General features: G+C 38.2%; 1 protein-coding gene across 4 annotated transcripts in view; it reads left to right on the forward strand.

Moving 5' to 3' along the window:
* TMEM45A (transmembrane protein 45A) overlaps positions 1 to 20494 on the forward strand; it is a 77733-nt gene that overhangs the window by 48897 nt on the left and 8342 nt on the right. For 3 of the 4 annotated variants that reach the window (XM_079101400.1, XM_079101401.1, XM_079101403.1), the window contains 3 exons: positions 13612 to 13804; positions 15009 to 15215; positions 16464 to 16648. In XM_079101400.1, the coding sequence (XP_078957526.1) occupies positions 13612 to 13804; positions 15009 to 15215; positions 16464 to 16648 (585 nt within the window). Of the gene's footprint in view, positions 1 to 6460; positions 6651 to 13611; positions 13805 to 15008; positions 15216 to 16463; positions 16649 to 20494 lie in introns of those variants that run through there. The other variant, XM_079101402.1, reaches the window with a different exon arrangement.

Genomic DNA, 20494 nt, shown 5'->3' on the forward strand with positions numbered 1-20494 from the left:
TCTAACTCTTTATTGAAATGCTCTTTTGCTTCCCATATTTGCTCTTTTAACTGTTGATTGGTGCGATCATTTAATGCCTGCATTTGCTCTTTCATCTCCTCGTTTGCTTCCCTGATTGTTTTAATTATATACATTCTGAACTCCCTTTCGGACATTTCTTCTGCTGTGCTATCATTGGGTTTTATTGATATAGTATCTAGGTTTGTTTGGGACATTTTCCTTGTTTTCTCATATTGGTCAGATGTCAGTGGGACTCTGTGATATTGCAGATTTCCTCTATTGGCTTATAGTGTCCCTGTAGATTTCCAGTGTATCACCTACCAGCCTTCAGTAGCCTGAAGTCTTGGAGTAACTTGATAATGCAGTGCTTCCGAAGAACAGTGCCCCTAGCCCGCTACTGGTTCCAGGGAGAGAGACCTGGAGAGGTCTCTGGCTGCCCTACCCTGGTCCCAGAGGCTGCTTGCGGGTCAGAGGTCTCTGCTGGCTTGGGGACTTGTGGCTGGCTCTGTGTAGAAAGGCTCTCACTGGGCGGTCTGCTCCGAGAAGCTAGCCTAGAAAGGCGCTTCCCGCCGGAGGGAGCCGGGCTGCTTGAAGAAGTCCCTGGCTGCCCTGTGCTGGTCTCTGAAGCAACCTGATGGCGGGCGGAGCTGGCCGCATACTGGTTCTGTGCAGAAAGGTCTCACTGGGGGGCAAAGCTGGAGAATCTGGCCCTGAGGGAGGAGCCCACCGCCAGACTGCACAGAGCTTCCTGGGGGAGACGCTATCTGCCCTGTCCTACTCTAATAAGCCACCCGAATCTGGGCCTGCCGCCCAGCTGAGCTTCACTGGGTGGGGGAGACTCACCCTGTGGTTCTATTTTAGTCCGAGTTTCTCAATGCCTCCCCTTCTTGAGTCCTGGGTTCTGGAGAGACTGGAGATGCAGTCACCCTCTAGTCCGCTATCTTGGATCGCCCCGTGGAAAAAGCCTGCAGCTGGAGGGGGGCAAGGCCGCCTGGAGAGGTCTCTGGCTGCCCAGCCCTGGTCCCAGAAGCTGCTTGCGGGTCGGAGGTCTCCTCTGGCTTGGGGACTTGTGGCTGGCTCTGCGTAGAAAGGCTCTCACTGGGCGGTCTGCTCCGAGAAGCTAGCCTAGAAAGGCGCTTCCCACCGGAGGGAGCTGGGCTGCTTCCCCTGCTTTTGTTGATGCAGTGTCACATGGGTTTGTTCATGCTGCTCTTTACATCTGGAATGCTCCTTTTTTAGCTCCACCTTTCAACATCCTACCTGTTACTCAAGGTTCACCGCACACCTATAACATTTTATTCCTCTACTATAAATATTAGCTTCTCTCTTTGGTATCCTAGTCCCTACTGGGAATTTCTTCTTTGTCCTACCATATTATAAAGCCCTTATATATTTCTGTGGTATGCAAAATAATGATTCTACACCTTCCCCTGTGTCTCAATTCCTGGAATTCATGAATATTATTATGTTACCTGGCAAAAAGAATTTTGCAGATGTGTGATCAAGCGATGGAGGGATTATCCTGGATTATTTGAGCAGGCTCAGAATGATCACATGGTTACTTAAAAAGTGAGAAGTACATTCACCAGCGGAGTTCAGAGTCAGGAGAATATGTGACTAAGGAAGAATAGTCAGAGACACGGAACGTCATTGACTCTGGAAGTGGAGGAAGGGGGACTATGAGCTAAGGAATGGAGAGGACTCTAGAAGCTGGCAGAGGGAGGGAAATGGATTCCCCCCTTAAAGCTTCTTGAAAATAATGTAGTTACGGCTTTGATGGAGGAGTAGCTTGATTTTAGTGACAGGAGTGTTGAGCAGCTTTTGTGGACACCCTGAAAACCTAGTGAGAGGAATTGTAAGATAATAAATCCATATTGTTTTAATCTACTTAATTCTAGTAATTAGTTATAATAACAATAGAAAACTGGTGCGTTTGCTTACCATGGAGTCCCCTGTTACTTGAAGCAGATCTTCAGATACATATGAAGTGCTTAATGATTGTTCGTGGACTTGAATTGAGTTATAAAGTAGCATGAATTTGGGAATTACAGAATAAACTCTTTAAGTTCTTTTCACATTACTAATGATTAGCCTGATGCTCATTGCTAGATTGCTAGTGTGCTGACCTTTGTCAACTATAGCAAATGAAGTCATTATAGACTACTTGACCCAGCAGTACTTGTTGTCAGCCTTGTGCTCTTTGCCTTATGCTACAGTGGTGGTAAATAAATACTGGTTATATGCAAAGCATGACCTCCTTTACAAATGCTGACAGCTTAATATGCAAAAGTTCACCTACTTTTCATGTACAGATAGCTCAGTGGTAAAAGGACCAGGAAGTATCTTTTTTCCTGTGGTAACCTATTCGAAGGTATTTGGTTGAGATTGTTTGATGGGGTTATTGGAAAACCTTTTCTAGTCTTTGACCTTCTTTGAGGGGGAATTGTGTGGGATTTGAAATCAAATATATGAAGATTTTGTAAACCTGGCCCTGATCTTTACAATCTCTATGCCAAGAGCAAGTTATTGTCTTAGTCCATTTTTTTGCTACTATAAAAGAATACTAAGAACTGGATAATTTATAAGGAAAAGAAGTTTATTTCTCATAGTTCTGGAGGTTGGGAAGCCCAATATCAAGGTGCCAGCATCTGGTGAGGGCCTTCTTGTCAGCCAATATGATGAAAAGCATCCTGTGGCCAAAGAGTATGAGAAATAGGAAGCCAAGGAAGACAACATTTCTTTTAAAACAACCTCCTCTCTATATAAATGATCCAATCCTGTGATGGTGGCCTAAATCCACCATGAGGGTGGAGTCCTTATGAACTAATCACCTCTTAACCATTACAGTGACAATTAAATTTCAACATGAGTTTTGGAGGAGGCTTTAAGCCATAGCAGTCATCAAATCCCTTGGGTTCTTTTGGGTTTTCTCACATGGGTGCACTCTACACATGTTTGTGGAGCTAATAACACTTCCTTGGTTTGTCTCAAAGATAAAGCAAACAGATGAATGAGGAGTTATTAGCACGTAGTGGGCGTTCATCCAATGCAAGCTTCCTTCATGCCGCAGGTGCATCACTACTAACAGAAATAGTCCAGGCTCCTATTTACTTTGAAGTTGGTTACAGGCAGGTGATGCAACTTGACATTTGCTCTTACTTTTTATTTGTTTGTTTTGTTTTTTAAGACACAAGTCTTTAGATTGTTTCACCCTGTTTTATATGTTCAAGTTTAGAGTTCTGTTTATCATTTTATATGTTTGGTTAAAAGTAGACTGTGCCATGAATGGTTTTGGTTATTGAAAGACAGAGAAGTTGGCAATGGGAACAAGAAGCAGAGATATAAAAGAGATCCAAATAGATACAATAAAATAAAGCTGTGGCACCTATGATGGCTATTCTTCCAATGGAGCCAGATTGTCATTCTGGTACACATGAAATTTACAGAAGACAAATGGTGTTTAGGGTGTGGTGATGGGCAATCATAATTAAATCTATGCATTGGTGCTATTCTGCATGTCTCCACACACCATAAGCCTAAAAACTCGAGAAAATAAAAGTCAACTGACATGTGCTTAGTAAAAATGTAGACTCCTCAGTTTTCCCCTACTGATACATTCACTAGGTCTGAGGTGGGGCCCAAGAATATGCATTTTATTAACCTTTCCAGATATTTTTTGATGTTGGTTATTTGCTAGGCCAGTGTTCTGGGGAGATGAAGCCCTGGCAGGACCTCATCATTTGTTAGCCATTTATTGAGTGGTAAGTAGGTGCAAAGCATTATGGGTAACATAGCTCCTGCTTGCCATGGGCTTAACATTGAAAGGGGGAATAAGACTTGTATACAGACAAAATAGCAGCTTCTGGCTCTCCAGGTTAGGGTCAGGTTCTTGCTTTTTCCTGTTCCCATTTCTCTCTGCACAAGTCTCACAATAGTCTAGAATAATTTATGTACTTACCTTTCCCCGAAGGCAGTTGTTTTTATTTCTACATATCTGTACAGTGCCTGCAAAGCAGTTGGTATTCACTACATGTTGAGTTAGTGTGTGAACAAGAGCAAATGGTACACAGTCATCTAAGAGTTCTGAGAGGGAAAAAGCAGGGTGGAGAAGGGAAGGAAATATATGTTCAGAATGTCAGGAACTGAGCATTTGAGACCCTGCCTGGGGCTATGAAATTTCCCACCAACCTTTTTCAGCTATTAAATAGGATAAATATGTTTATCTATTACTTAATATGTGCATACTGCAGGTAAGTATATATTACCTTTCCCTGGAAGAATCATAGCAAGGTTAAGCAGACTAGACAGAATCGCTCAATAGTATTTGGAAAGCTGAGGGTTTGATTCCAGGATGAAATGAGGTTGCTCTTAGAACTTACTGGGTGATTCTTCCTACTCTTTTTTAAAAAATTTATTCCATAAGATTCATTTATTTTTAAATGTTGTTTTTAACTGACAAACAATTAGACACATTGATGGGGTGCAGTGTGACGTTTTGATACAGGTATACATTGTGTAATAATTAAATCATGGTATAGCATATATTCATCACCTCATACCTTTGTCATTCATTATGATGAGAACATCCAAAATTCTCTCTTCTAGCTATGTTGAAATATATGATGTTGTTAAATTTTATCTCCCTACTGTGTAGAACACCAGAATTTATTCTTCCTAACTACAACTTTGTACTCATTGATCAGTCTCTGCCTAGCCCTCTTCTCTCCCTTCTTCACCTCTGGTTACCACTATTCTACTCTTCACTTCTTTAAGATCAACTTCTTTGGACTCCACATATGTGTGAGATCATGTGGTATTTTTCTTTCTGTGTCTAGCTTATTTTACTTATCATAATGTTCTCCAGGTTTATCCATGCTGCTAAAGCCAGGATTTCATCCATTTTACAGTGGAATAGTATTTAACTATGTATATGTACCACATTTTCTCTATCCAGTCATCTGTTGATGGGTATTCAGATTGACTCCATGTCTTGGCTTTTGTGAATAATGCTGCCATAAAAATGAGAGTGCAGTTCTCTCTTTGATATGCTGATTTCACTTCCTTTGGATATATGCTTAGAAGTGGGATTACTGGGTTTTATAGTATTTCTATTTTTAATTTTTTGAAGAATCTCCATGTGGTTTTCCTTAATGACTGCGTTAATTTATGTCCCACCAACAGTGTATAGGAGCTCCCCTTTCTCTACCTTCTTGCCTGCATTTGTTATTTTTAAACATCTTTTGGATAATAGCTGTTCTAATTAGGGCAAAGCAATATTTTGGATAAGAACACAACAGTAGAGGGAACAAAAAGACAAAAGTAGGCAAATAGGATTATAACAAGCTAAAAAACTCTGCACAGCAAAAGAAACAGAACAAAGAGACCACCTATAGAATGGGAGAAAATGTTTGCAAGTGATGCAACTGAAAGGGGTTAACATTCAAACTATGTAAGGAACCCAAACAGCTCAAAGAAAAAAATGCTAAGTAATCTGATTAAAAATTAGGCAAAAGACATTTCTCAATAGAAGGCATACCAATAGCCAACGGTTACATGAAAAAATGCTCAATGTCACTGCTCATCAGGGAAATGCAAATCAAAACCTGTTCTTTTTATTATTCAAATAAGATTACTGCATCTTGGCAGTATTATCTTACCTTTAAGGAACCCTCTTACCTTTGGGGTACTGGAGTACTGGGTGGGGCTGAGCTGAGGGTAATTGAGAAACCCTCTTGCAAAACTCTCACTCCTGCATCATTTCACTCAGGCCACTCTCCACTGGTGTGGTGCTGCCTGTCCATCGTCCCCTGGTCACTGTGGGTTCGTCATTCAGGACACTGTTTCAGAACTACTCATTTCCATATGCCCTTCTCAGATGGAGACTTCTCCCCATGTTAGGCATCCAGTCACCTTAACAACTCTCGTAAAACTTGTACCTTGTTAGTAAGGGACAGGTTTCTCTTTTTCTGGGTTCCTCAGTATATTGCAAGCTTTGTGTATAAGTAGGGTCATGTCTAGTCTTGAGCCCTGAGTCGCTACTGTGCAATGTAGGCGATGACTAGGGTAGTTTCCAAATGCTTTGAGCTCTATTGTAGAGTTGTAGCAGTTTTGTTCCATTAATTTTTCTCATTCTTATAACTTCAGTTTTGAGTCTGACTCAACCTTGACACCTTTGGCAACTTCTTTCTTGAGGTGCTGCATGTTAGAAACTGGTTTATCTTCTTAGGACTTATGGAACATGATCAGTTGTTATTGCTCCTATTAACATTCCATCTGTCTTCTGTCCATCTTGATGGCCTGAAAGAGAGGTAATGTGTTCTGTTGTCTTTGGTTCTCAGAGCTGACTGAGGCTTATGGCCTGGGAGGCAGGATAACAAGGTGAGTCTTACCTGGAACTAGTCTGTGGCACAATGATTGGACAAGGAAGAAGCATGTTCAAAAGGGCGTGTTCCCTGGATTTAAATACATTGTGACATAGTTGAAGATTTATCTGCTCAAAGCCACGCTGGAAAAAGGAGAACATTGGTTTAGTCTCAAATTAGGAGGAGGGCCAATCAGCATCAGATTTTCCCTTTGGAGTCTGGAACCATTGTAAATTCTTAGAAGAAGAGAATTGAGTTGGACTTGACATTGAGGAGAGTGTGAAGAAGGTAAGGACAATTTAACTAAGAAAATTCTTTCAAAACAATTCAAATTAGGGAAAGTGCTGGTGTGAAAAGATGGAGAATCAAGGAATTTTAAAGCTACATATGCCTGTATACACTTTACTGTGACTGAAGCAAAGAGTAAAATGAAGTTCAAGTTTGTTTGGAGTTACAGATGTATCTTAAAATATGTCACTAATTAAGACCTAGATATATTTGGGGGGAGGTAGTGGCTTACTATGAAATTCTAATTTAAGCTTTTTTCTCATTATAGTGTTCATCTTATACTGAAGTATCTATTTGATTGAGATTCTACCAATAAAATTGTTGAACCTCTTTCTCTGGGTTATTTTGAGTTCTCTCCTCTTTTTTATGTATAGACCTGGTCTGTGGTTTGTGTGGCTATAACACCTGAGAATTAACACCTAACACTTGATTTAGATCTTGGAATTTCCCCAAAATTATCTTTAAGTGCTAGAGTTTAAAAATATTTCTCTTTTGAGTAGGGAGCGTGCGCGCGCGCGCGCGTGTGTGTGTGTGTGTGTGTGTGAGAGAGAGAGAGAGAGAGAGAGAGAGAGAGAGAGAGAGAGAGAGAGAGAGAGAGAGAGAGGGAGACATGGATGGTCAGCAGAGGGGCCAATGGGAATATTAGGAACTTTTTTCTTGTCTTCATTCCAGAGGATGATATTGGATATCATAGGAGGGACAGGTTTCTTTGGATGAGGGAGAAGTATGATTCTTAGGATGTGCCACATCTAGAGGCCAGTGATTAGGTCTTTCAGGTGGGAATCAGGCAGGGAGTCCTGAAGAAGGGTCTTTGTTTCCTACCGTTGGTGTTTCTCCCAGGGTTTCTGCTGGCTGCTTGGCAAGTATGTTCTGCTTTGTGGGTGAGGAAAGCAGTTGTGTTTTTGGTTTTGTTTTTTCAAAGAAGAATGTGCCTACACCGGATTTAGATCTTGTCAAACTCTCCTACTGTACTTAGTTTTAACAAGGACTAAGATGCACCTGTAGTTGATAGTAAATCAGAGAACAAGATTGATGGGTAATGGTTTCTAAAAGGTAAGAGTGAAGTGATATTTGAAGGTACAGGCAATTTTGTTTCTCTCTACAATGAAAGTGAAATAAAATGAATGCTGTTTTCATTGCCATACCTGGGTCCCTTAACCAGGCAAATATACTTTGAGCCTTTTAAACATAGAAAGATTGGGACTACTGTATTGTTTCAGATTAAAGGCCTGACATACAAAAATTCTGTACTGGAGTAGGAAGGATTTGTTTCTTTTCCCACTGATCACTTCACAGCTTTCTTTAAAAACCATCAGCCACTTCCCATGGCCTCCTCCTTGCCTTCCACTGGGCATGCTGACAGATGTTGGTCCTCCCATTCTGTGGGGAAGCGGGTGTCTCTTAGATGGTCATGGAGTTGGGTTGGAAGGACTGTTTGGTGTAGGGCTGCACATGTAGCAGAGTCCTGGATTATAAAATTGCCTGCTTTCTATGAGATAGATGGTATGTTTTACCTGTATATTCAAAGTATTTATTAGGTAATTCTAAACATTTTAAAGCAACAATTTTTATAATCCTGTTTGACATTTACTTTTATTTTTAAATATACTGGGGATCCTCAGGAAAAAAAAAAAAGTGATTCCGTTCCCTAACTTCTCAGTGTCCCTAATTGCTAGCTATATAGACTCTCACAAGATGATCATAGAGGCTAATGAGGAGGACCCATGTTCCATAACCAATCACACAAATAATCCATTAAAGTGACGGCTGGTTTCCTGAGACGGTGTAACAGGGCCCACCCTATTTTGGCGGTCAGGGAGGATTTCCTCGAGCATATGAAGCTGAAGGGACTAGAGGAAGTCAGCTAAGTTTGGTGCAAGGAAGAACTGATGTTAGACTACCAAGGCAATAAGTCCCATAATTAATTAGGTTTTAGGGAAATAGCCTGACTCTGGGAAGATTTTCATATTTTGGTTTTGGGCAATGTTGTCAACCAAAAATAAGTAACTGGCAGAAAGTTCCTGGGTAGATAAGATGATTAGTTCAATTTGGGGTATGTTGAGTATGAGATGGCCTTTGGGACATCAGAGTAGAGACATCATGTAAATAAAGGATCTTGTATTATAAGAGCAGAATTACTGTAGTTCATTTACAACTTTATAGTATATAAAGGCCCAATGAGAACTAGAAAGAATAGATTTATAGTTTCTGCTTTCAATGAGTTTATTCTCTAATTACAGTAAAGATGATCACCACTGAAGATCTCAGTAACCTCTAAGGCAATAGCAGATGAAATGTTATAGGCAGCATGAATGGTGGTCAAAAGAAATGCTGGGGAGCATCTTGCTTTTCTGTATTATGCAAGAAGAGTTGTTCATTTGGTATTACCTTGGTTTGACTCTGGTAGTTTGAGGTGGACTGAGGATAGCACGAACTTATTTGTTAGTACTGTACATTATTTGCTTTGGAGTAGCACGTTTTATGAGGTGGGTTCAGCTATTTGTCCCATTTGACAGTAGAAGAAGCTGAGGCACTAAAAAAGTTAAGTAACTTGACAAAAACCATGTAGCTAGTAAGTGATGGAGTTGGTATTTACATTTACTCAGTCTGAGTCTAAAACCTCTGCCCCTCATTTTTCATGCAATTCTTTTTACTAAATATGTCCCCCTTCATTTAGGTTATTTTAAAATGGTACTTTAGGAACTGCATAATTTAGTTAATTGTTATGCTAATTTTTGACATATATGTTGTTTTTAATTTGGTTATCTTATTTCCAACTATATCTTCAGGATAAATTCCTGCAGGTGTTTCCTGTACAAAGGAAGATGTTTAAGGGCCCTCAAATCATTTAAATAAATATTCTTTTCTGGAAAAGCTAAGACATTTTTCAATTCCACAGGGAAGTATTTTTTAATCTCATATGATTGCCTAGACATAAATAAAGAGGTGCATTAGGATAATGAATCAGAGACTGTTAAAGCAGGAACTCCAGATATCATTGAGGTCTACCTCCTCCGTTTATTAATTAAGAACTAAGGCTCAGAGAGGTTAAGTAACAATTTTTCTTTAAAGACTCAAGGTATCAAAAATCAAGACACCAGTGTGTGAAAGAGACCACTAATGTTCATTAGAGAAAAATTGTAGACAGTTTCACATCATTTCAAATTTTGAACAAAAAGGCCATAGTTTCATATTACTTTCCTTTAAATATGCTTAAAGAACAACTGTATGGGGAAGTTCATACTAAGTTTTTAAGAAATCCTTTTGAACTTTTGTTGTTGTTAAAAACAACAAAACAGATAAATGGATGGAATTGTAGAATATCATGCTAAGTGAACTAAGTCAATCCCAAAAAACCAAAGGCTGAATGTTTTCCCTGATAAGTGGATGATGATATATAATGGGAGGGGTGGGTGGGGGGTGAGAGAAGAATGGAGGAACTTTGGATTACAGAGAGGGAAATGAGAGGGAGTGGGGATATGAAAAATGGTGGAATGAGACAGACATCATTACCCTATGTACATGTATGATTTCACGAATAGTATGAATCTGCATTGTGCACAACCATAGAAATGAAAAGATGTACCCCATTTGTGTACAATGAATCAAAATGCAGCCTGTAAAAATTTTTAAAAAAATTTTTTAAATTAAAAAAAATAAAATTGAGAAATAAATTCTCCTTCTCCCTTTGTGTCTCTGCATATATTCATATATACATATATATTTTTTCTCTTTCTACATATAAATTTACACACACACATACATATATATATAATGTATATATTAACTTTTTTGGGTCACTAAGCAAATAAAAGAATACAAAAATGCATACTTATATGCTGCTTTGGGAGATGTTTGATGGAGGTGGCAGAAAATATTTCATAATTATTAGTTTGAATGGGGAAATAAAGCACAAATTAACTATCTCTGTAACAGTTACTTGTACTCTTTTTATTTTATAAAAGTATGCTGTACACACTAAGAAAGAGTAGTAGAAGACAGGAAATAGTTAAAATCAGAGCTGAAATCAATGAAACTGAAACAAAAGAAACAATTGAAAAAACTGACAAAATAAAAAGTTGGTTCTTTGAAAAAATAAACAAAATTGATAAACCCTTAGCCACACTAACAAAGAGAAGGAGAGAGAAAACTCAGATTACTAAAATTCAGAATGAACAAGGAAATATCACGACAGACATGATTGAAATACAAAACATAATTAGACGCTATTTTGAAAATCTATACTCCAAAAAATTAGAAAATCTCGAAGATATCAACAGGTTTCTAGAGACATATGAATTACCTAAACTGAACCAGGAGGACATACACAATTTAAGTAGATCAATTTCAAGCAATGAAATAGAAGTCATCAAAGGTCTACCAACAAAGAAAAGTCTGGGACCAGATGTGTTCTCAGCCGAGTTCTACAAAACCTTTAAAGAAGAGCTCATTCCAATACCCCTCAAAGTATTCCATGAAATAGAAGAGGAGGGAACTCTCCCAAACTCAACATTGTCATTGAAACTCTAGCCAGAGTAATTAGAGCAAAAAAATTAAAGGGATACGAATAGGAAAAGAAGAACTTGAACTATCCCTATTTGCTGATGACATGATTATATATTTAGAGGAACCAGGAAATTCCACCAGAAAACTTTTAGAACACATAAGTGATTTCAGTAAAGTAGCAGGATATAGATCAATGCTCATAAATCTAATGCATTTTAATTCATAAGTGATGAATCCTCAGAAAGAGAAGTTAGGAAAACTACCCCATTCACAATAGCCTCGAAAAAAATAAAATACTTGGGAATCAATCTAACAGAAGAGGTAAAAGACCTCTACAATGAGAACTACAGAACACTAAAGAAAGAAATTAAAGAAAACCTTAGAAGATGGAAAGATCTCCCATGTTCTTGGATGGGAAGAATTAATATTGTCAAAATGGCCATACTACCTAAAGTGCTATACAGATTCAATGAAATTCCAATTAAAATCCCAAGGATGTACCTCACAGAAATAGAGCAATCAATCATGAAATTCATCTGGAAGAATAAGAAACCCAGAATAGCTAAAGCAATCCTTAGCAGGAAGAGTGAAGCAGGGGGTATATCGCAATACCAGAACTTCAACTATACTACAAAGCAATAGTAACAAAAACAGCATGGATTGGCACCGAAATAGACAGGTAGATCAATGGTACAGAATAGAGGACACAGACAAAACCCTAATAAATACAGTTTTCTCATACTAGACAAAGGTGCCAAAAACATGCAATGGAGAAAAGATAGCCTCTTCAACAAATGGTGCTGGGAAAACTGGAAATCCATATGCAGCAGAATGAAACTAAATCCCTATCTCTCACCCTGCACAAAAATCAACTCACAATGGATCAAGGACCTTGGAATCAGACCAGAGACCCTGCATCTTATAGAAGAAAAAGTAGGTCCAAATCTTCAACATGTCGGCTTAGGATCAGACTTCCTTAACAGGACTCCCATAGCTCAAGAAATAAAAGCAAGAATCAATTACTGGGATAGATTCAAACTAAAAAGCTTTCTCTCAGCAAAGGGAACTATCAGCAATGTGAAGAGAGAGCCTACAGAGTGGAAGATTATCTTTTCCACTCATACTTCAGATACAGCACTAATTTCCAGAATATATAAAGAACTCAAAAAACTCTACACGAAGAATACAAATAACCCAATCAACAAATGGGCTAAAGATATGAACAGACACTTCACAGGAGAAGATCTACAAGCAATCAACAGATATATGAAAAAATGTTCAACATCTCTAGTAATAAGAGAAATGCAAACCAAAACTACCCTAAGCTTCTATCTCACCCCAATTAGAATGGCAATTATCAAGAATACAAGCAACAATAGGTGTTGGGGAGGACATGGGGAAAAAGGTACACTCATACATTGCTGGTGGGGTTGCAAATTAGTGCAGCCACTCTGGAAAGCAGTGTAGAGATTCCTTAGAAAACTTGGAATGGAACCACCATTTCACTCAGCTATCCCACTCCTTGGCCTATACCCGAAGGACTTAAAATCAGCATACTACAGTGATTCAGCCACATCAATGTTTATTGCTGCTTTATTCACATTAGCCAGAATGTGGAAACAACCTGGATACACCTCAACTGATGAATGGATAAAGAAACTGTGATATATATACATATATATACACACATACACACACATACACACACAATGGAATATTATTCAGCCATAAAAAATAATAAAATTATGGCATTTGCAGGCAAATGGATGAAATTGGAGAATACCATGCTAAGCCAATCTCAATAAACCAAAGGACGAATGGTCTCGCTAATAAGCGAATGATGACACATAATGGGGGGTGGGAGGGAGGCGAGAATGGCGGAAGGAGGGACTGTATAGAGGGAAAAGAGGGGTGGGAGGGATGGGGGGAAGGAAAAAAATAACAGAATGAATCAACCACCATTATCCTATGTAAATGTATGATTACACAAATGGTATGCCTCTACTTCATGTACAGAGAAACAAGTTGTACCCATTTGTTTACAATTAAAAAAAAGTATGCTGTAGATATCTATAATTATAAAACATAAATTCAAACTTCTTTATCATAAAAAAAAAACAAAAACAACTGCTTAATAGTTGTGAGATCTGGGCAAGTCATTTAACTTCTCTAAACCTGTATCTCAACTGAAAATAGGATAATTCCTCATGAGTGAATATGTCTCAAAAAATAAGTTTGAGATGGCACGTAAAACACTTGGCATGGTGTCTACAATACATGGTAACTGTTCAGTGAGTGCAGGTGTTTATTTTCTCTATGGGCACTGACATCATTGTGGTGGGCTCTACTAGGCTTCCATGATCATAGAAGTCAGTATACTCTATGGGGACAAAAGATGTTTTGGCCTAGTTCCAGAAATGAAATGTCTATCTTCTGGATGTTCTTATCTTTGTAGGTCATGGGGAGTTTCAGAGGTCATGCCCTCCCTGGAACCTTCTTCCTAGTCATGGGTCTTTGGTGGAGTACAAAGACTATTCTGAAGTATGTCTGCAAAAAGCACAAGCGGACCTGCTACCTTAGTTCCAAAGCATTATTCCATCGAGTAGAAATTTTGGAGGGAGTTGTAGTAGTTGGCATGGCTTTAACTGGTAAGTGGACCATTTCCATGTTCTGTTTTCTTCTTCCAGGTATTTTCATATGCAAAGAGAAGCAAAATTAAGAAATCACCAAAATGAAATTGTATTAAAAATATCTCAGTACATATTCTAATTATAGTGTCTATCTTATATAATTTGTTAGGTAGGTGATACTTCATGTTCATACAAAGCCCTATTCCTTAATGAATTAGCCAGAGTAGTTAATTTGCCTACCCAGTTAAGGTGAATTGCTCTTATACAATGAATTGGATCCTCTGAAATAATTGTTACAGATTGGTCAGATTTTGGAAAAAAAAAAAAACTTCCAGGAACCATTTTACAAATGATACCAAAATAATCAAGTGATTGTGGGAAAGTTTCAATAATAAATTGTTGCCAATAGGCTACAGAGAGGGGTCAGGGCTGAGGAAGACCTTGCTTCCCACATCCATCCTTTTTTCTGGCTTCCTGAACTGGTGAATGTTAGGACAGGTAGGTTCTAAGGACCTCCCATTGCCTATGAAGATTCTGTGAAACATTCCACAGCAGTCTCTCCTCAGTAAAAGGTAAAGCCTCCCATTTTCCCATTAGATTTTTTTGTATGACACCAGGTATTTGCTACGGTCATCAAATTAAAGTGCAACTATTTCCAAAGAGAGGAATTTCCCTGTCAAGTTCTATAGATTAACAAATAGAGGAGCATCTCTGAGAAAGTTAAACTTATGCAAAACTGACTTAGATTATATGCTCTATCTGTCTGGGCCTTCTCAGTTATCTGTAATTAAGGGAAAGGTGAATTCTTTAACATTTTTATTGGGAATCAAGGACAACTTCCTATATTGTGGCAGCTATCCAAAGATGTAGTATCCAGGAAGAAAGTAATTAGCCTTTATAAGACTGACCTTGAAAATCCAAACTCCCAAATCATTCATGATTTACTTTGGTCATTAGACTGGAATAGGTAGTTGAACTAAAATTATCAGCATTGAAGGCCTGAAAAATGACAAATTTATTAAAATTGGTCCAAATTAGCATTCGAGCCTCTAAAATAAGGGTAAAGCACCAGTGCTCAGCTGTTAGGAAGTAGCCCCCAGAGAAGAGTTAATGATGTAAGAAGTCAGTAGAGCGGAACAGTCATTGCACATCTTCTTGCATCTTCATGCATGCTGTGGAAAATTAAGGAGAGTGTTGCTAAAACTGCTGTGTTCCTCTTCAGGTATGGCTGGGGAACAGTTTATTCCTGGAGGGCCTTACCTAACCTTATACAAAGAAGGCCAGTGGAACCAACTCCTGGGCTGGCATCACTTCACCATGTATTTCTTCTTTGGGCTGCTGGGTGTGGCCAACATCTTATGTTTCACCGTCAGTTCACTTCCAGTCTCCTTAACCAAGTTAATGTTGTCAAACGGCTTATTCGTGGAGGGTACGTACAAGTGGTTATTTTTCTATCTTTTTCTCTATTAGTGGGTGATTGTGTGGCCCTTTATAACAATGTATATTTGCTGTCTTATTGCAGTTGCAATTGGTAGGGCCATAATGAGATATTTGGTGTCCTAGGTAGGGTGCCAAACACTTTTGCTCCAGACTTATTTAGTACAACTGGACAAGCACAGCCATTCAAGTGTGCTTTTTTCACATTTCACATCTGTCTTAGAAGAATCATCTGTAGCGGTTCCTTATTACCTGGTGGTCCTGGAGATTATTGTTATTTCCACTTTTAACAATGAAAACTGAATTTCCGCTGTCTACTAATCAGCTTTTAAAATACTGATAAAGTAAATCTGTGCCATAATATCGGTAGAGTTTAAAAAATTCAGTAACATAAAAATTTGAGGTCCTAATTTTGAGAGGTTCATGAAAAACAATATGTTTTGTTCAGTAGTTTTTGCAGTTTCCTGTGTGTGGGGGTGGGTAGGTGAAAGTCAGTGTTTAATGATTTATTTTCATTTATTACATATAAAAGAAATAGATGGATTCTGGAACTACAAGTCCCAAATGATCAGGAGGCAGTCACTTCCTAACTGCTCCCCTTTCTTCCCACATCTGAAGATGTGAACTTCTGCCTAATCCTCTGAGAACAGAGCTGAATGAAAGATGGGTGCCAACAACAAGGAGTGTGATTCTTGTTCTCTCCTGTTGTTACTACGTTTGGAGTGAACATCTTTTCCATTTCATTAAAGTAAGATTATTAGGATGAAGCTGGAATCTGTCCATGGTATGAAAAATGCAATTAGAGAAACTTGTCATACCTGGAAGGCCCACCCTGTGATCTGTGCATGTGCTTCCTTCTCCCTGAGCTGGTTCCTCAGGGTAAGGCTTCAGCCTCAGCCTATTCTTTTCTGTAGTCACTTTAATTACAGCTCTCTGCCCTATCATGTTATTTATCATCATCTTGTGTAGATGGTGCTTTGAAATATAGTTAGTTGAGAATGGCATGGGGTGTTAGAGGAGAGACTAAAGGTTGGGGAAGGGAAAATATTAGATTATGAGGAGGCGGCGTTGACTCCAAAAATGCAAGGATGCATTCCTGTGAGCAGCAGTGGGGACCTGCTTTTTTGGACAATTGTATATGTATAGAAACTTCTGTGGGTAGAAAAAGGGAGTGAGACAAGCAGTGGGCAACATTAGGTTTCATTAACAAAGACAAACTGTCCCCTTTCCCCCCCATTAGCTTTTATCTTCTACAACCACACTCATGGCCGGGAAATGCTGGACATCTTTGTGCACCAGCTGCTGTTCTTGGTCACATTTTTGACAGGCCTGGTGGCCTTCTTGGAGTTCCTCATACGGAATAATGTGCTTCTGGAGCTCCTTCGGTCAAGCCTCATCCTGCTACAGGGAAGCTGGTTCTGGCAGGTGAGTAGGGGTCTCCAGCTAATATACCCATAGTCTCTGCCTGTAGCTTCTGTTCTTATTTGAGGGGGCAATTTGCTCTAGGCCCTAGAAACTTCCCTCCATTGTGTTGTCTGTAGTGAGAATGTGGGCCTTTGAGAGGTGATGTTCTTCAAACACTCAGGGTCTCTGGTGGGGTCATTGTCAGAGCAACTGGGCAGGAATCTGGGTGTGTGATTCTTCCTCACACACCTGAATATGTGAGAACTCTGAGCTGAAGCTGTTAGTCAGAAGCAGATCATGATGCTAAAACTACTTATAGCCTAATGGGTAGTAAGCTTGAGAAATACATGGGAGGCAGGAAAGAGGAAACTATTACTTATTAAGAAACAACTATAAGTTGGCCATGGTGCTGAATTTTTTTTTTTTATTTTGGTGCTGAACTTTTATGCATACATTATTTTAGTCTATCTTTACAACAATCTGGAAGGTAGGTATCATTTCTAATTTACTTATAGGAAGATTCAGAGAGACTAAGATACTTTCTCAAGCTCACACTAAAAAGGAGTAAGGATCTGAATCTGGACTTGTCTGACCACAACAAATTCTAGGCTCTTTCTACTTTATGATGTCAACTCCCAAATCATGGTGTATTGCTGAAAGTATAAATTCCAGTCAGTGAATATGTATTTTGTGGAGTCTCATAAATCATTATCTAATATACATATGTAGATGTAAAAAAAGTCTGGGATGGAAGAAAAATATGGTTTAATTAGAGAAACCTTCTTAGAAGAGATATTTAGATGTTTAGTTACCAGAGAGCAGGGACTTGGCATGATGAAGTTATTTCTGCATGCCATATGATAAATAATAAGAAAGCATTGGGAGGTGAAGACAAGAAATGGTCAAAACAGGGTAGGAAAGATGTGGCATTTAAATATGTTGGGAAGTAGGTAAGCTGTTTCAGCAGAGACAGATAAGGGAGGGGATAGATTCAGGGGTTATTTTGAAAAAAATTACAAAAAAAAAAACATCATGTAATGAAGGTGATAAGTGGTAACTTTAACCAGCTTTTATACAGAGGCTGTGTGTTAGATGATTTACTGTCACAAGAACACTCAATAAGTAAATAGAATGTTATGTAAAACACTATTGTGCACTCTCTATACCTCTTGATTGAACTTTTTTACTATGTGAATGTATTACATTTTCAAAAGTAAATTTTAAAAAAATTTTAGAGATAACATCTGCTTAAGAAGACACAGTGAGTTTATGATCCAGTGTATCTTATCTGCTCCAGACACATAACAATGACATAAGATATTAAAAAATCCTAGAAAATAAAAAGGAAATTTTTAAAAAGAAAGAAAAATAAGAAAGTAAAAACCATTAAACTATAGGGAAGCAAAACAAACAAACGCAGAGCAAAGATCCTTGTGGGCCAGATGCAGAACAGAAATGCACAGCTGGAACAGAGCTAAGCTATAGGCTTGTGGGTTCCAGGTCCAGAAAAGACAGTTATGAATTGTTGTTACAGGATGGGAACTGATTCTTGGAAATCCTAAATTGTGTCATTTGTGTTATTTTATATTCCTAATTTTTTCATCAGCTTGATCTCTGTCTCAGAAGTCTGTTAAAGATTTATATGATAGTTATGATCTTGTCAAGTTCTCTTTTTCAGGTTTGCTTCCTTGTAAGACCATCTTCTGCTTCTCTTTTTCAGTTGAATGATGATCCTCATTCATTTTCAATCTTTCTTGTTTTAAGATAAATACATTTAAGGCTATAAATTTCCCTCTCTATACTGCTCTAACTGCCCATTTGCCATTTCCATTTACTTTCCTCTTAACTTATGTTCCTTATGTGTGCATTTGTGTGTGTGGTGTTGGGGATTGAGTCCAGGACCTTCCTGCATAGTAAGCACATGCCCTACCACTGAATTATACCTTTAATCCTAGGAGTGTATTTTAAGTTTCCAAACATATTCTTTTTCTTAATATTATTCATTTCTAATATGATTGTTCTGTGGTCAGAAAACATGTTTTCTTTGAGTTATGTTGAGACTTTCTTTGGGATATAGCCTGATGTCAGTGGTTGTAAAAACTCCATGTATTTGAAAAGAAAGTATATTCTTTCTTCATTGGGTTCAGACTCTATGTTGTATTAATTAGCTTTCTATTATGGTAACAAACTGAACTGATTAAACTAAAAAGAGAAAAGGTTTATTTTGACTCATAGTTTCAGAAGTTGAAGTCCCTGATCAGTTTGGCCCATATGGCAGGCAGCCCATTATGATGGGAACATGTGGTGGAGCAAAGCTACTCACTTCATGGTTTGAAAATGAAAGAGAAAGAAAGGAAGAGACCAGGGTGCCATAATCCCCCTTGACTATATGCCTCCAATGACATAAGGGCCTCACACTACAGCTCAAATCCTAAAGGGTCCATCACCTCCCAGTAGCACTACCCTGGGAGAAAGTCTTTAACCACTCAGATATGTGGGGGACATTTAAGATCCAAATGTACACAGATATTTACTAGATCAATTTTGTTAAAGAGTTTAATGTTCAAATAGATATATTAAGAACAAAAGGGAACTCCAAAGAGAGTTGAAGAAAGGAATTATAAAGACAAGAGCATACTCAGTTGATAACTAATGATTAATTATACTTAAAATCTGATGGAGAAAGCTGTACTATATCTTAACTGAGAATAAATTGGCTTAATCTGCCCCTTTTGGGAGAGGAATGTTTTCATATTTCTTCAAAATCATTTCTAAGGAGGAGCTATGAGAGTAAAAAGACTACACATAAGTCTGTGATCATTTGGAAATTTTTTCACTCACCAATATGTCTACACCAGTTTCCTGTTAGACCTGGTGGCCAACCTGAATAATTCTGGAGCCTTAGAGAAAAGTGAAAACACACCGTGAAAAGTGAAAAATGAGATCCCAGTGCAAATACACACACCAATAAAATTGTTGGTTTAGCCATAGTAACTCTCCCACTCTTAGATTCCTCTGAAACAAAAAAATATCCAGGATGTTTATGGCCAAGACTATCTTAAGCTAACAATTTTGTGTTGCAATTTGCTTTTCATCATATATTTCTTCTTGCCACTTCTCCAAATATGGCTAATACTAGGAATAAACTATTGTAGATGGATTAGAGAAAATACACACTGGACTCTTAGAACCATACATATAGAGATGTGAACTGAATAAAGCAAATGCCCAGATTGAAGGCTGGGGGTATTGCTGAGTGGTAGAAACTTGCTTCATGCATAAGGCCCTGGGCTTAGTCCTCAGTACTGAGAAAATTAAAAATTAAAAATATTTTTAAAATCAGCTCATATTGTCTACTTTTATTTTTGGTGGACAATATTTTAAACTTTATTTTCTCTTTTTCATTAGCACATAACAGTTGTTCATATTTATAAGGTACAGTGTAACATTTCATTACATGTATATAATATATACTGATCAAATCAAAGTAAATAGCATTTGCATCTCCTTATCATTTCTTTATGTTTGGAACTTTTGAGCTCCTCTATTGTAGTTCTTCATATATGATTATATAATATGCAAAGGAGTGGAATTTCCCTCCCAATTTACGAAAACTGGTTTTCTTCCTGAACCAGTTTACATTTAAAATGTTTTTTTCAAAAACTTAGACACATTGTGCAATTTCAAAAATAAAATCCTTCATGTCCCTGCATTTCATGAGTCATGCTTTCCCCATGAATATTTCAGTAGCTCACTTTGTACCTTGGGCTTGTCCCTCCCAATCTCCTCCTCATCGTCCTTAGAGCCCAGGGACAATCAGGGAATGAGGAAACTTCCCCTGGTGCCTTCACTTCTTGTTAGTTTGGA

Source organism: Sciurus vulgaris, assembly GCF_902686455.1.
Source record: "Sciurus vulgaris genome assembly, chromosome: 10".
In the NCBI taxonomy this organism is placed as follows: domain Eukaryota; kingdom Metazoa; phylum Chordata; class Mammalia; order Rodentia; family Sciuridae; genus Sciurus; species Sciurus vulgaris.